Source organism: Coloeus monedula, assembly GCF_965178545.1.
Source record: "Coloeus monedula genome assembly, chromosome: 16".
NCBI classification, from domain to species: Eukaryota; Metazoa; Chordata; class Aves; order Passeriformes; family Corvidae; genus Coloeus; species Coloeus monedula.
The window spans coordinates 6732680-6745749 of NC_138796.1; the positions used below are offsets into that span (position 1 = coordinate 6732680).

The 13070-nt window shown below is 39.2% G+C and overlaps 1 protein-coding gene across 2 annotated transcripts in view; it reads left to right on the plus strand.

Moving 5' to 3' along the window:
• Window positions 1-13070, plus strand: part of USP22 (ubiquitin specific peptidase 22) — a 95906-nt gene that overhangs the window by 20251 nt on the left and 62585 nt on the right. For both annotated transcript variants that reach the window (XM_082292273.1, XM_082292274.1), the window contains exon 2: window positions 12697-12829. In XM_082292273.1, coding sequence (XP_082148399.1) covers window positions 12697-12829 — 133 coding nt within the window. The remainder of the gene's footprint in view (window positions 1-12696; window positions 12830-13070) is intronic.

The window sequence follows — 13070 nt, forward strand, 5'->3', positions numbered from 1 at the left end:
TCCCCCCATTTCCTTCATCAGTTACCACTGCCATCACTTGATTATCAGAAATGGGATGTCAGGAAATCCTGCTCTGATTTAGTCTTTTGGCACGTTAATTTCAATTATTTCATTCCCGAGGAAGAAGTGCCAGGGAATGGATTCACAGGACTGATGAAAACCACTTGAACTTGCCTGTAAAGTTTCTGAAAAATCTCCCCTCTCTTAGAGAATCTTTTCTCTGCGTCCTTAATTTCTGTGTGATTAATGAAAGAATAACTGGAGTAATTTGTTAACTTTGACAGGCAAATTGTCTTTTACATCTAAGTACGGTTCTAGCTCTCTGGCAGTGGACAAAATTAAATCTCTAATAGGAACTTTAATGTCTTCACAAAAAAAGAGGTGAAAAATGTTGTGTTATGTAGCATGTTACTTTTTCTTGCTTACTGGGCGCAGACATAAGGACTTGTAGAGCACCTGGAATGTGTTTGAATACTTCACTGACCTGGCTCATGTAAGGGCAGGAGTTAAACCTGCTGAAGGTGTACCCATTCTTTTTTCTTTTTAAAATCAGGTCTTTATCACTAAGCTTTATAAGCATTTTTGGTTTGGATGTAGTTTCAAGATACTGTTTGACATCTTTAAACATTTTGCTTTGCTGTCTTGTAACTTGAGTTCTCATATTCTGGTTTAAAGAGCATTTTGTGAGAATGTGTGGCAATGTGCATATTATGAGTTCTGAAGTACTGTCAGAAAGATGCACTGTGGAATGAAGAGGTGGCATCGTGTCAGAAGTGTTCTGTCTTGATGGTTCCTGTTCTGCAGAACTCAGAACAGTTTCAGGAGCTGGAATAGTTTTATGTTTTTTTTAAAGCTGAGTTCAGATTTTCCATTATTTAGGTTAAAAGCTGTGCCCCTTTTGAAAGATCACTAACAACTGCTTGGAGCTGGCTACCAGACATGGTTCTTGAAACTCCCCAGTTGCTCTGTAAGATGTCTTTTATGGGGTACAGCATTGAGAAGTTGTTCTGGTTTCTAATTTGTTTGGGATTTTTTTTTTTTTTGTACTTTTCACACACTTCTGAAGATACAGGATTTGATGTATATGGTAGCATAAAGGCAGATGGATTTTTATCTCACCAGGACTGGGTAGCACTTCAACTGAAATATCATCTTCCATTTCCGTCTTTCATGTTTTAATAGAAGCTTTAGAATTTCATGAAACCTAATCAATTCAGAAAGAAACTGGTGTTTACACAGACAGATTGCCTAATGCCCACATTATGTTTTCATGCTTTACATCCAGGAAGGAAGGCTTGGTTTAGTTCCTGCACTTAATTGTATTCTGACCCTTTCTTCTGCAGCCCTTCCAACACCTTCCTTTGGAACAGCAGAGGGTGGGTGAGACAGGCTTCTCTTTAAAATATGGCAAGTCAAATGGCAAAAGTGGAGGTGCCTTGGGTTTTACTCCATCTTTTAAAGAGAGGGGAAAATAGGGAGAAAAATCTGTTGTTGATATTATGAAATAGACTTTCACTGTAATTAACAGCCTGGGAGTTTTTCTGCTTGCTCTTATCCTGGTGTTGCGAAAGCTTGCTGTCCTGCTGGGATTTCTTTTTGGAATGCAGAGGTGTGTTCTAGCTAAAAGCATGTGCTTTGCCTAATAAGCTTTCCTAGCCACTGAGCCCAGCTGGCTGCTGCAGTCTGCATTTGTTTTGTCTTAACTAATTTTTATATCCATGCTTTAAATGAAAGTAATGCTTTTTACATTAAATGACAAACCAAGCACAATGTCCATAAATGAAACCCAACACTATAATCTACTAATTTTTGCTTTCAATGGGCAGCATTGTGTAACCAAGCAGCCTACTAAAAAGGAAGATGTGGAAATAATACTGGTGGGATGTGAATGGGGCTAGGCTGAAGGGATCAGCCTTTGTTGGAGGGAACGTCTATGCTGAGTTAAGGGTTTAGCACTTCCTCTCATAAATACAGAAGATGAGTGAAGAGAGCAGGGCCTGGCTGGTCAGCACAAAATGTTCTTGTCATATCTTGGTATCTTTTGCTGTAGGTGATGATGAATGTCATCAACATGTACCACTTTGCTGGAGTCCCCTGATGGGTTAATTTTCAGGGTTGCTGCAGTCTTGCAGCTACCTTGAGTTGATAAAAAGTGCTCCAAACTCTCTGAAATTCAGCCAAATCTTTCCAATTTGATCCAAATTATGAATGAACAGAATGAAAGTTACAAGGTGAAACAGGAAATAGAAAGTCTGTTTCAAAATATTCATGAATCATTGTTTACAAGTCTATAACAGTGATACTGGAGTTGTTGTACAAGCTTGTTTTCCATGAATTTGTGGCAAATAATGCTTTTGTTCTGACTTGTGCTGAATAGGAACATTTTTCATATAGTACTAGTCAAATGTATAAAGCTCTGGCCAGTTCCTGCTTGGCTGTTAGTTTCAGTGGAGCTTTTTTAGTATGATGCAGCAGCTGCTTGGAAATTAAATTAAAAAAAAAACCAAAACAGACCCATAACAACAATAATAAAACCACCACCACCAAAATATCTCTGTAACCTTGTTTGTATATGTATTCTCACAGAAATAAGGGCAGATTTTTTTCTTCTAGTGAATTCACATAGCTCATAGCTGCTATGAGTAGGGACTTCCTTTGCTGTGAGGGTGAGTGGCATCTGACCTGCACACAAATGTTCTCCTGGTCCTTGTAGTCAGCTGTGTGAGTCAGGTCAGGGTGAAGGTTTGAATCTCTTTGCTGGTTCTTTTTGCTGCTTTTTGAAGAATTGCACTGCAGCGAAGCTCTAGACCTTTTTTTTTTTTCTCCTTACACAAATGTCAGTGGACAGATTTAGGGCCTGGATGTCAGCTCCATTCACTTACAGTTTTTCCTCATGTTTATTAAACTGTGACTGATCAGAATCATGGCAAGTTTTTCAGAGTCAAAATTACTGATGATGACACCTCAAAAAGACACAGATAATTTCATTTGCACCATTAAAAAAGGGTAAAGTTTTTCATGTGACTTAAAAAAACAACAAGTGCCTTTTTTTTTTTCCTTAGTAGCACTTCTTTTAGTAATTTACAGAAGAGTCTATGCAAAATATCAGGATTAATTTCTCTGCGCTCCATTTAAAAAAACTCTATTCAGAAAATTGTCTGTTTAGGTCGCCTGAACTAAGCAGTGACACTAGCATATAACTAATCTATTAATGGCCTACAGGCAGCTGTGAGAAGGAAATATATAGATTTTTACTTAATACTCGTGATTGGTACATTAAGAAAACAAACAAAGTGTTGTTGAGTGTTTGGATATTGCTGGGAAAAAAATCAGATGATCTCTTCGGATGTAGTTAACAAACTGCAGTGAGGAAAGAATCCAGAACTGCTTCTGTGAGGTTGTCATCCTACACTCCTCATATAAACTTTGTTAAAATACATAATAACCAAGTTGTGTCTTTAACAGTCCTGGTATCAGTGGGGCACATTGGATGGCATTTTTGTTGCTTCTTGGTTCCATATATTTGATTCCCAATTCCTCTGTGTTGGAAGCACCCCTTCCCTGAGCCCTCCTTAACTCCAGGAGGTAGAATTCCCTGTGCCCTGATCTTGAGAGACAGGCACAGTTTATCATCACCTTCCTCCCAGTTCATTCCTCTGGGAGGAGGGTAAAAAGGCACATATTTTGCAAAACACGTTAATGTTCTAAATACATCACAAAGTGTTAGAACATAGTTGGCTGTACATTCTATGGAAAAAGACAGAAGCTTTTTGCTAAGAATGTCGCCCACCTTCCTACATACTTTGTGATTAATGTTTATTTTATTATTGTGGGACTGCAGCAATTTGCAAACTCTCTAAATGGATAAAGGAGTAAATCTCTGTCATGAGAATGCTTATTTCCCAGCTGTTTTTCTGAAGATGCTTTCATTAATCTTACCAGTTTTAATGTGAGAGATCTAAGCTCCTTTTCTCTTCCAGAACATATTTTATGTTCATATTGCTTTAATAATGTTTTTTCTATGCTGCCCTGCCTGTCTGTAGAGTTCAGAATATCCATCTGTCTAAATCTTGCCCTCTAAAGGGTGAATAGCAATTCTCACCACCTCTGAGAATCTCCATAACTTTAGGCTTGCTAATTTGCATAAAAGTCTTGTAGTGAATGAAAGACCTCTTATTTAGCTCTAGTAACATGAATTATTAATTTGTTTTGTATTGAGGCATGAGGAAACAGTAAGCTTCAGCTTACTGGATATCAGACATGTTCTGTGCAAGCACATTGAGAATTCATTTTCATTCTCTCTCTGTTCCTCAGCAATAACATGCAGATTGGCTTGGAGTATTCCTGAACGTAAATACATCCTCCTCAGGTGCTGACTTCTTAAAATAATAAGTGGAACTAGACAAGCAGCATTTCTACTTTGTCCGTTATAATTCCAGTTTCATTGAATCATAGAGAAATGGAATGGTTTGGGTTGGAAGGAACCTTAAGGATCATCCAGAGTCCCCCCCGCCATGGGCAGAGACACTTTCCACTAGACCAGGCTGCTCCAAGCCTTGTCCAAGCTGGCCTTGAACACTTCCAGGGATGGAGTAGCCACAGCTTCTCTGGGCAACATTTTGGGAACTTTTGTGCTTCATCTAGTGAAGGCACTGTTGTTTGAGACCCTGTGAATGTTCTGTCTTATTTTCTCCAAAAGACTTTTTGTGTAATCTTGGAGGGTGCACTTGTTCCATGATGGAGATTTCAGCATGTGTGGGTTAATGGTCTTTTCTGTGTCACCACATTTTTCTGGCATATTTTGAGGGGAAATACTCTTCTTGGGAGTGGTTTGTGGTGCTTTGGGCAGATCAGTCTTCAGAAGAACCAGCAAATGTACTGTATAGCTCTTGTAAAAACCCAAAGGGAAGTTTATTTTATTTTTTTTTTGTAATGGTTTTTCTTGTAGGCCCTGTGGGGGGACTAGAACTTGTCTAAAAGGTGCTGAAGAAAAAGAGAAAGTTTTGTTTTTATGACCAGAAGAGAGTTTGGCTGGTTTGCCTTGTTTTATTATCTCATTGAAATCCACAGTTATCAGAGCAGTTATAAGCAGTGGGGTTAATTTCTGTACTTGCTTTGCTACAGTGAATATCAAAGTGTCATATATAAGAACTCAAACAAGTCTTGACAAATCAACAATGGATGTGCCCTATTCAGTGTGGCATTGGGGTTTCTTAAATCATAGAATGACTTGGGTTGGAAGGGGCCTTAAAGATCATTCAGTCACTAATAGATGCCCTCTGTCGTTTTACTGCTGCTCATTTTCTACTGATTGTCTTTTTTGCTGTATTTGTCCCACACATAAGTCACACCGTGGAGAATTTATGCTGTAGCATCATCCCATCCATCTTTCCTATCAGCAGAATTGCTTTGACTTTGATCTGGGCTAATTAAGTGCCTGTATTTTTATGGCTATCTTAGAGTAGTTAAGGAAAAGATAGCTGGAATATGTGTGCTTTTCCAAATGAGCCTGTAGGAGTTGTTGGGGCTTTGATCCTATGTATCCTGAAGTTTCTTTTTTCTTTCCTTTCTGAAAGGATGCTATCTAGAGTATTTCCATCGAAGAACTGTGGTAAACTTCCCAAGAGCATTCCTGTTTTCATAGGAAGAATCCCATTTCTTAGTTTTACGCAGGGCAAAATGTAATCTCTGCAGCCTGGGCTGGGTTTAATAAGACTCTGCATAGCACCAGGCAGGTTTGGCTGTTCAGCTTATTCCTTGAATTGCTTCCCCAGTCACGTGCCCACAGAAGAGATCGATAAGTTACCTAATAGGACATTTAAAAACATTTCCACGATTCGCTGACGTGGGGGAATGGTGAGGTAAAGGAATAGATTTGCACTGGATCTGAGCATCACTACTGCGGTCTTGGCAAGCCCCTTGTTCTCGTGTGGAATTTGCTGCTGCAGTGGTGCATTGCAGGAAATAGATAAAAATCAACGCACAGAATGGATCCATGCAATGTATATATCCAGGGAAAGAGCCATGCATTTGAACCTTAAGAAGCTTACATGTTTTCACAAGGCAAATAGACTTCCCACTGTTAGAAGAATCTTACTATAGAAGGACATGATTTAATTTGAATAAGGTCCATTATTTAAATGATTTAAAAACACAATAGGCTCTTAAATGCATCTTTATAGAGTACTTGAGAAATTATTTAGGTTTGTAAGTACTCGTGGAGGGGATGAGCACCTACCAAAAGAGAAGCAAAGAAGCAATTTCAGCATAGTCATTTGAATTCCAGAGAACTGCTTTGTTCTTGTTGAAATACAACTTTTTACTACTGTGACTATGTACAGGAAAAGCAAAATTACATTTTTAGAGTGTCCTGTTTTTTCCTCAAGCTCGTGCTGTCTTTTAAATTGCACAAGATTAAATTCCTCCCAAGTTTCATTTCAGCCTTGTACCCGTTGCAGAATTTTGTGCAAAACAAAAAAAAAAATGGAAAAAGTTAAAAAAATAGTGATTCAATATCCACCTCTTGGAACGACACATCATCCCGAATAAGGAGAGCAGGAGAAAAATCTGTATGTAGAATTAATGATACCTACTCAGTTCTCTGTTTCGCCCCCAGATATAATTATTAATTTCATTGGAGTTAGGTAGTTACAGACTGACTTGCAGTGTTCTCTTGATGAGAGCCCTTGAACCAAAGTCATGTTTTTGTAACTTGGATAGACTTTGGCTACAACGTGGTTCTCATTTAAGAACATGTCTTCATTTCAGAGTGAATTCAGAAATGTGTGTTGTATTTCTTTTGAGTATTATCCATGCATGTAATCCCTATCAGATGAAAGGGAAAAAAGTTCCCTCAAGTTGCTTTCTAGCATGTTCAGTGCTTTCCTTTTTCTCTTCCACAGTTTTTTCAGTTACAGATAGAAGTAGGACTCACTAGGATCAGGAGCAAGCTGCTCACATGGTCATAATGGTATATTTTTATTTACACTCCATTTGAGAACTGTGATGTTATTTAACAGCTTAGGCCATTTCATCTTTAATTATAAGCTGTGATCTTGTTGTCTTCAAACTTCAAGCAGATGGTCAGAGCCAAGTGTCCTGTTCAGACTGGGAGAGCTGTGTAGACATCTCCTCTCTGCCTTTTTTTTGGTTCTGCTGCTGTCTGAACATTTAGAATAACCCAGTTTAAGAAGTTACCTGTGATTTTCTGAATACTTACCAAACTCAAAAGTTCTGTAACTAGTGCACAATTTTTCTTGTACAAATAAAACCTTTACTGGTACCCCTGACTTCAGTGGGTCTGAGAATAAAATTTACAATATTGATGGCATGTTTTTCTAAAGACGTAATTGACATTTCTAATTGGACAGTATCATAATTAAGACTTGATTGTGGTAAGTGAGTGAACAATACTTAAGTTGATTTTTTAATTATTTAAAGCTGATGTGTCAGAGCAGTGCACTGACTCAGTAACTGAATCATCCTATCAGCATGTGGAGGAGTGATTTATATGCCATATCATGGAGAACTGTAGAATCAAATTCCCTCTTTTTCTCTCTTCAAGCCTAAGAACATGGCTTTGAAGTTTGAATTATTTAAATTTCTGAAATGTCCCAGCCCCTGTACTGGTGGCTGGTGGATTTGTCATCGACTGGTGTCGGGAATGCAGCACGGTGAGTCTGGGAGTAAATACAGACTTAAGGAGTGATAGAAATGTTGTAAGGCAGATTTGACCCATTTTTGTTACTCCTGAGGTGCAGAGTACTCGAGAGTAATAAATGCTCTTGGCTGTGCTTTAATACTGGCTCTGTCCTCCCACAGGGTGGAAGAAACACCACAGTTGGAATCGCCATAGGGTCTCCAGCAAGGAGAGAAGCAGTGGTCGGTTACATGGCCTTTTGTGATTATCTGTCCTTTTTTTTCTTTCAAAAAATAGGCCAAGGGAAGCACACTGTTCATCACTCAACGTGAGCTGCTGTGGCTGCTTTAGATCTGGAAGAGAATTGGTTGCAAGATGAATGAATAAGAATAAAAATAAAACTCTGTGTCCAGGCTGTGATCTAAACATAGCGAGGGGAATAGGATAGGCAAAAATCCCCAGAGAGGATTGACTGTTCCTAAAATGTGAATATTAAGGCCTGGAACACTGAATATGTGAAGAAATGTTTAAATTTTGCTTCAGTGTCTTGCTCTGTGGCCCAGTGAAGGCACTTCTTATCTGAAAATTTTCAGTCTAAGATCTCTGACTTTTCTGGTTTGGGTTTTTCTTCTTTCCCCTATTCTGCTGTTAAGGTAATGAATGCTGCAAACCTTTAATCAGTCTAGTCACTTTTGTTCATGTCTGTAAAGAATTAAGAATTCAAGAAAGCAGAGTTTTATTGCAGGAACTGTCACAGATTCCTAAGGCTCTGCACAAGTGTTGCTTTCACCTTCTTTCAAGTCCTCTGAAGCACAGTATTGTAAGGAATAGCTTGGCAGAGCTGAGGTAACACTTCTGGAGCACAAACACTGCTCCTGGGGAACAAAACAGGTTATGATGGCAAACTTAGACATGGAGGGGGAATTTCCCACATACACCTATATTCTCTAGGTAGGCATATTTAGAGCTGCCCAACAAACACCTTAATTTGTGCAGACTGAGAATAAAGTTGTTTCTGAAGAAGGTTTGGGCTGGAAAATGAAGTGTACCCACCAAAAACTTCCAGTAATGATTCTAACATGTTAGAAAATTAAATACTTTCCCTTGTTCCCAATGTGTCTAAACATTGTATCTGTTTTACACAAAAGACTTACTTTAGAAGATGGGGAAATAGAAGTAGATTTGGTTTGGGAAGCATTTACTTTCCTAGTGCTACAAATTTGTACCTGATCAAACATTGCAGGGATACATAACTGGTGTTTGCTTTAAGACTGCCTTAAGAATCTGCTTCTTTGAGTTACTTGTGAACACGTACAGGATGGCAACACCTTCCTTATGATCTTTTAACCTCCCAATCCTCCCACTGTCTTGTTAGTGTTACCTCGATCATCTTTTCCCCTGTACCTTTGTGGTGGATATGTTTTGCAGACTGTGACAGGTAGGAGGCCTTTGGCTTATAAGCTTGTAGCTAAAAATCTCTCTGTTCTGAAAGTGCTTTGATATATTTAGTGTGAGCATAAGATGCAAGACTCCTGAGTACCACAGTGGGAAACTTGTAAAAAGATGTTTTCCTCTTATCATATTGAGTTAAATAAAAATTGTACTTCTAAAGCTATTTCTGAAATAGCTGCAAATATGGAAGGAGAGTGTGTAATAGCTCAGGTCACTGGATGCCTCTTGCACTATTGGCTTTGTAGGGATAGTTTGTTTCCATTGGTTCATTTCAGGAGCCAGTATTGCATGAAGCTGAAACAGGTTTGTGGGTTTTTAGAACAACTGATGCTCCTGCCCGGTGTGACTTTCTTGCTTTAGTTGGAGCCTGAGCTGGCCCAGGACAGAGCAGGAGTTGTCAGATCGAGAGGTGTAAGGGCAGAACATCAATGGATATGTTCATTTTCTCCACTGCTGTTCTGATGGTGGGATGGTAAACTAGTAATAAGCTCTTCTGACAATTTGGGAAGATTTGGAGTGTCAGCACTCTAGTTTTTGACCTAGCGGTGCCTGCTGCTTGCTTTTTAAACTCATTTCATATCATGACTGTTCACAGCATGGAGAGCAGTGTTTTAGAGGTGGACTCTTGACTTGTCTTACAGGTGTTCACAGTGTGTGTCATGCACTAATGTTTTCACCCTCTTGCTGGGCTAAGCCTCCTCTATAGAGGATACAAAACTGTTGCTGGGGGTCTGGGCCTGTGAGTTACCCCAGCCCTGGCAGCAATACAGGAGATCAGTAGAGGGTGAAACACTGCAGAGGGAATTGGGGTAGCTAATGCTGTCACAACTATCAGTAACTCTCTGTAGGTGCATACACCATTTATATTGTGCAGGACCGTTCTTTCCTATCATTTAAAAAACTGATTATAATCTTCCAGAAAGAAAACGCTCCAGGCCTCTTCTGGTTTCTGTGTGTGGTTTGTTGGAATATCAGAGCAAAAACAAAGGGGACAGACAGAGGTTCAGTATGGACTGAAGGAAGACTGGCTGGGGACATAAAGATGAGAGATCGAGTTATGGTGTGGGAAGAGAATGGGGTGAAAGATGGTGAGTGGGTACTTGAGGATGAGGATAATACAGAAAAGAAGCAGGTAGGGAGCAAACTAAAATGAGGAGGGAGCAGGATAATAGTGGGAAAAGGTGTGAAGGAAGGGGAAAACTCTACTTTTATGTCTTGGCTAAGGAAGGCATGTTCCTGTATCTTGGAGGAGGAGAAGTGACAGGTTGATTCTGTAGCTGAAATCCTGGTTGACTTCCCTAAAGCATCCAGACCATAAGTAAGACCTGACTTGCTTTTTAAAAAGTTGAATCCTGTTTTAAAGCAAGCTGTATGGATCAGACTGATTCTCGTTACTCATTTGCAGTATTCTGTTTCATCTTAGACTGTAGCCTCAAGAGATGTGAGCAGGGGTGGGAGTATTATGAAACAAAGTAATTTGATTATTTGGGGTGGGGTGGGAGGGTGGCAGCTTTGTTTTAACTTAGCAAATTGTTTAAAAGCACAGACAGATAAAAAGCAGACAGCTAATCTGGTTAAGAATAGCCACTATGGTTTTTGATATTGATTTCTTTCCACACTCTGTCATCTTTTAACCTTGTTTTCTTACAACTTTTGAAAACCCATCTTGAGCTGAACTGAACAAATAGAGGATATGGATAAAATAGCTTGCTTTCAAGAAGTGAATCAACTTCTCTTTCAACTTACCACTACATTTCTTTTACATTCTTCAATTTCTCTTAATTTCCATTGCAGTAAAAACTCTTACAGATATGAATTTTCTGCCTTTTAGCCTAAAATGACCAGCTTTTACATGCTTGTTATGTCATGTGTTTACAATACATTTAATGCTAAAAGATTTATTTTTAGCTGGCTCAGTAAAATAGCTGGTTGCTGGAGTTGTTGTCATAGCAGCAATCTTAACAGATAGGCTCATCCTATTTAGCTTTTGCAGCCGACGAGTGGCCGTTAGGCAACAGTTTGACAGTTCTGCAGCATTTTTCTAAAGATGGAAATTGTGCTGGTGGTGGTGAATTTTTTTTGGCCTTACTTTAAAATATTTCTTTCTGTAGGTGTGTGGAGTTCAATTCAACATTTTCCCCTAACAACTTATGATAACTTTGAATACACAACATGTGAGATTCAGAATTTAAGTCTTAATTTGTAGGAGCTTGAAAATAAATTACATGGTGCAACATATTGCAAGCTGCTTTGATGATTTTTTTAAAAAGCCAGAAATATTCTGAGAGAAAAATGCCAGACTAGAGAACAAGATTGTGCATCATTTATTCAGCAGTAATTTTAAGTCGTGGCAGACTGGGCAAATATTACTGAAGAACTTTGTGGGTTGTTTTTGATGAAATGCACTGCCTGGGTTAGATGATATCTTAGGATTTTAGTAATCCCAATTCTTACTTTCTTAGTATGAAGAGAATAGGGTCCTTCTGTATTGACAAGCAAAGAAATAATATTTTCAGATTAGTATGTAAAATCAGACATACCTCTAAGTGTTCCCCCATAGCTCTTAGCTGTTACAAAAGTTCAGTTGCCCTCAGGTCTGAATGCAGTTCTGTCTGAGATGAAATGTGAATTTACTGTGAGGAGTGTGTCCTGTCTGTAACTTCCAGTCAGATGGTATTGAACCTAAATTACTTTCAATGTGGTTAAGCAAAAGACTTACTGTCAAAACTCTCTTAAGTCTCTTAGTAGACAGAGTAATTAAAAAAAAAAAAGGAAGTATTTTAGTTTAATGCTAAGAGATGGGTTTGGGTGCTGTTGGCTTAGGGTGCTTCAATTATGATTGAGTCAAAAAGTCTATTTAACCTTCCAATGACTTTCCTGCTCCTTAAGCCTCACTTGTTAAAATGTATTGTTATTACAGACTGTCATATCAAGTGTGTGTACTTATTAATTTCCAATCAATCACGGCAACTTTCCTCACATCTCCTCATTCTGGGTCGTTTTGGGGAATAGTTCAGGCCGTTGCTTTCAGCTTCTGGTTCAAAGCCAGTCTCAGAATAGCAAAGGCAACTTCTGTAACTCTGGCTGGTATGGATTTGATATTGTGCCACTGTTTGGTGGACTAATGTAGAAAACTCTAATGAGTGAATCTGGCAGAATCTCCCAGCAGAAAAATGAAATATCCTATACCCACACACATTTTAATGTTCAAGTTACATTACAGCTTTTGAGTGCATCAAGGAGGTCGGTGCTCTGAAAAAGCAGAGTTCTTGCTGTGGTCCCACCACCCAAGCTCCTGCCTCTTCACCACTTAACCTCCCTGCTGGGCAGCTGCTTTCCCTGGGTTCTGGTGGTCATCTGAATCTTGAGACCTGCTCCCTGATAGGACCTATAGGAAATATCTTGGAGAAATGAAAGGGTGCTCTCTGTTGTTTTGTCCAACTGGTGGTTTTGTTGTGTGAGGACAGAACTGTTTCCCTGCTGGTCTGCAGCATTCCAAAGGCACCGAGTGAAAGGGAAAGGCAGCAGTGAGAGCTGCACCCGATTACCTGGACTTGGGGATGTGTTTCTGTCACACTCAATCTGTGTCTGTTTTGCTGTTTCAGGCAAAGTCGTGCATTTGTCATATGTGTGGTGCCCACCTGAACAGACTCCACTCTTGCCTCTACTGTGTCTTCTTTGGCTGTTTTACAAAGAAACATATTCACGAGCACGCGAAGACAAAGCGACACAATTTAGGTGAGTTCTTATCCTAATGGTGCTCATAACCCTCTCTGTTATCCCTGTCCATTCCAGTCCAATAAAGTGATATTTTCCTGTAGTTACCTCACTAGGCAGAGAGATAGTTTTATTTGTAGTCTGGTTTAGTTTAGTGGCATTATTCTAAACTTGGTGCTTAAACTTCCGTTGCATCACTGTTAAGTTTATGCTCACAACTTGTAATTTGTTTAGTATCTTGGTATTTATGAATTAATGTCAT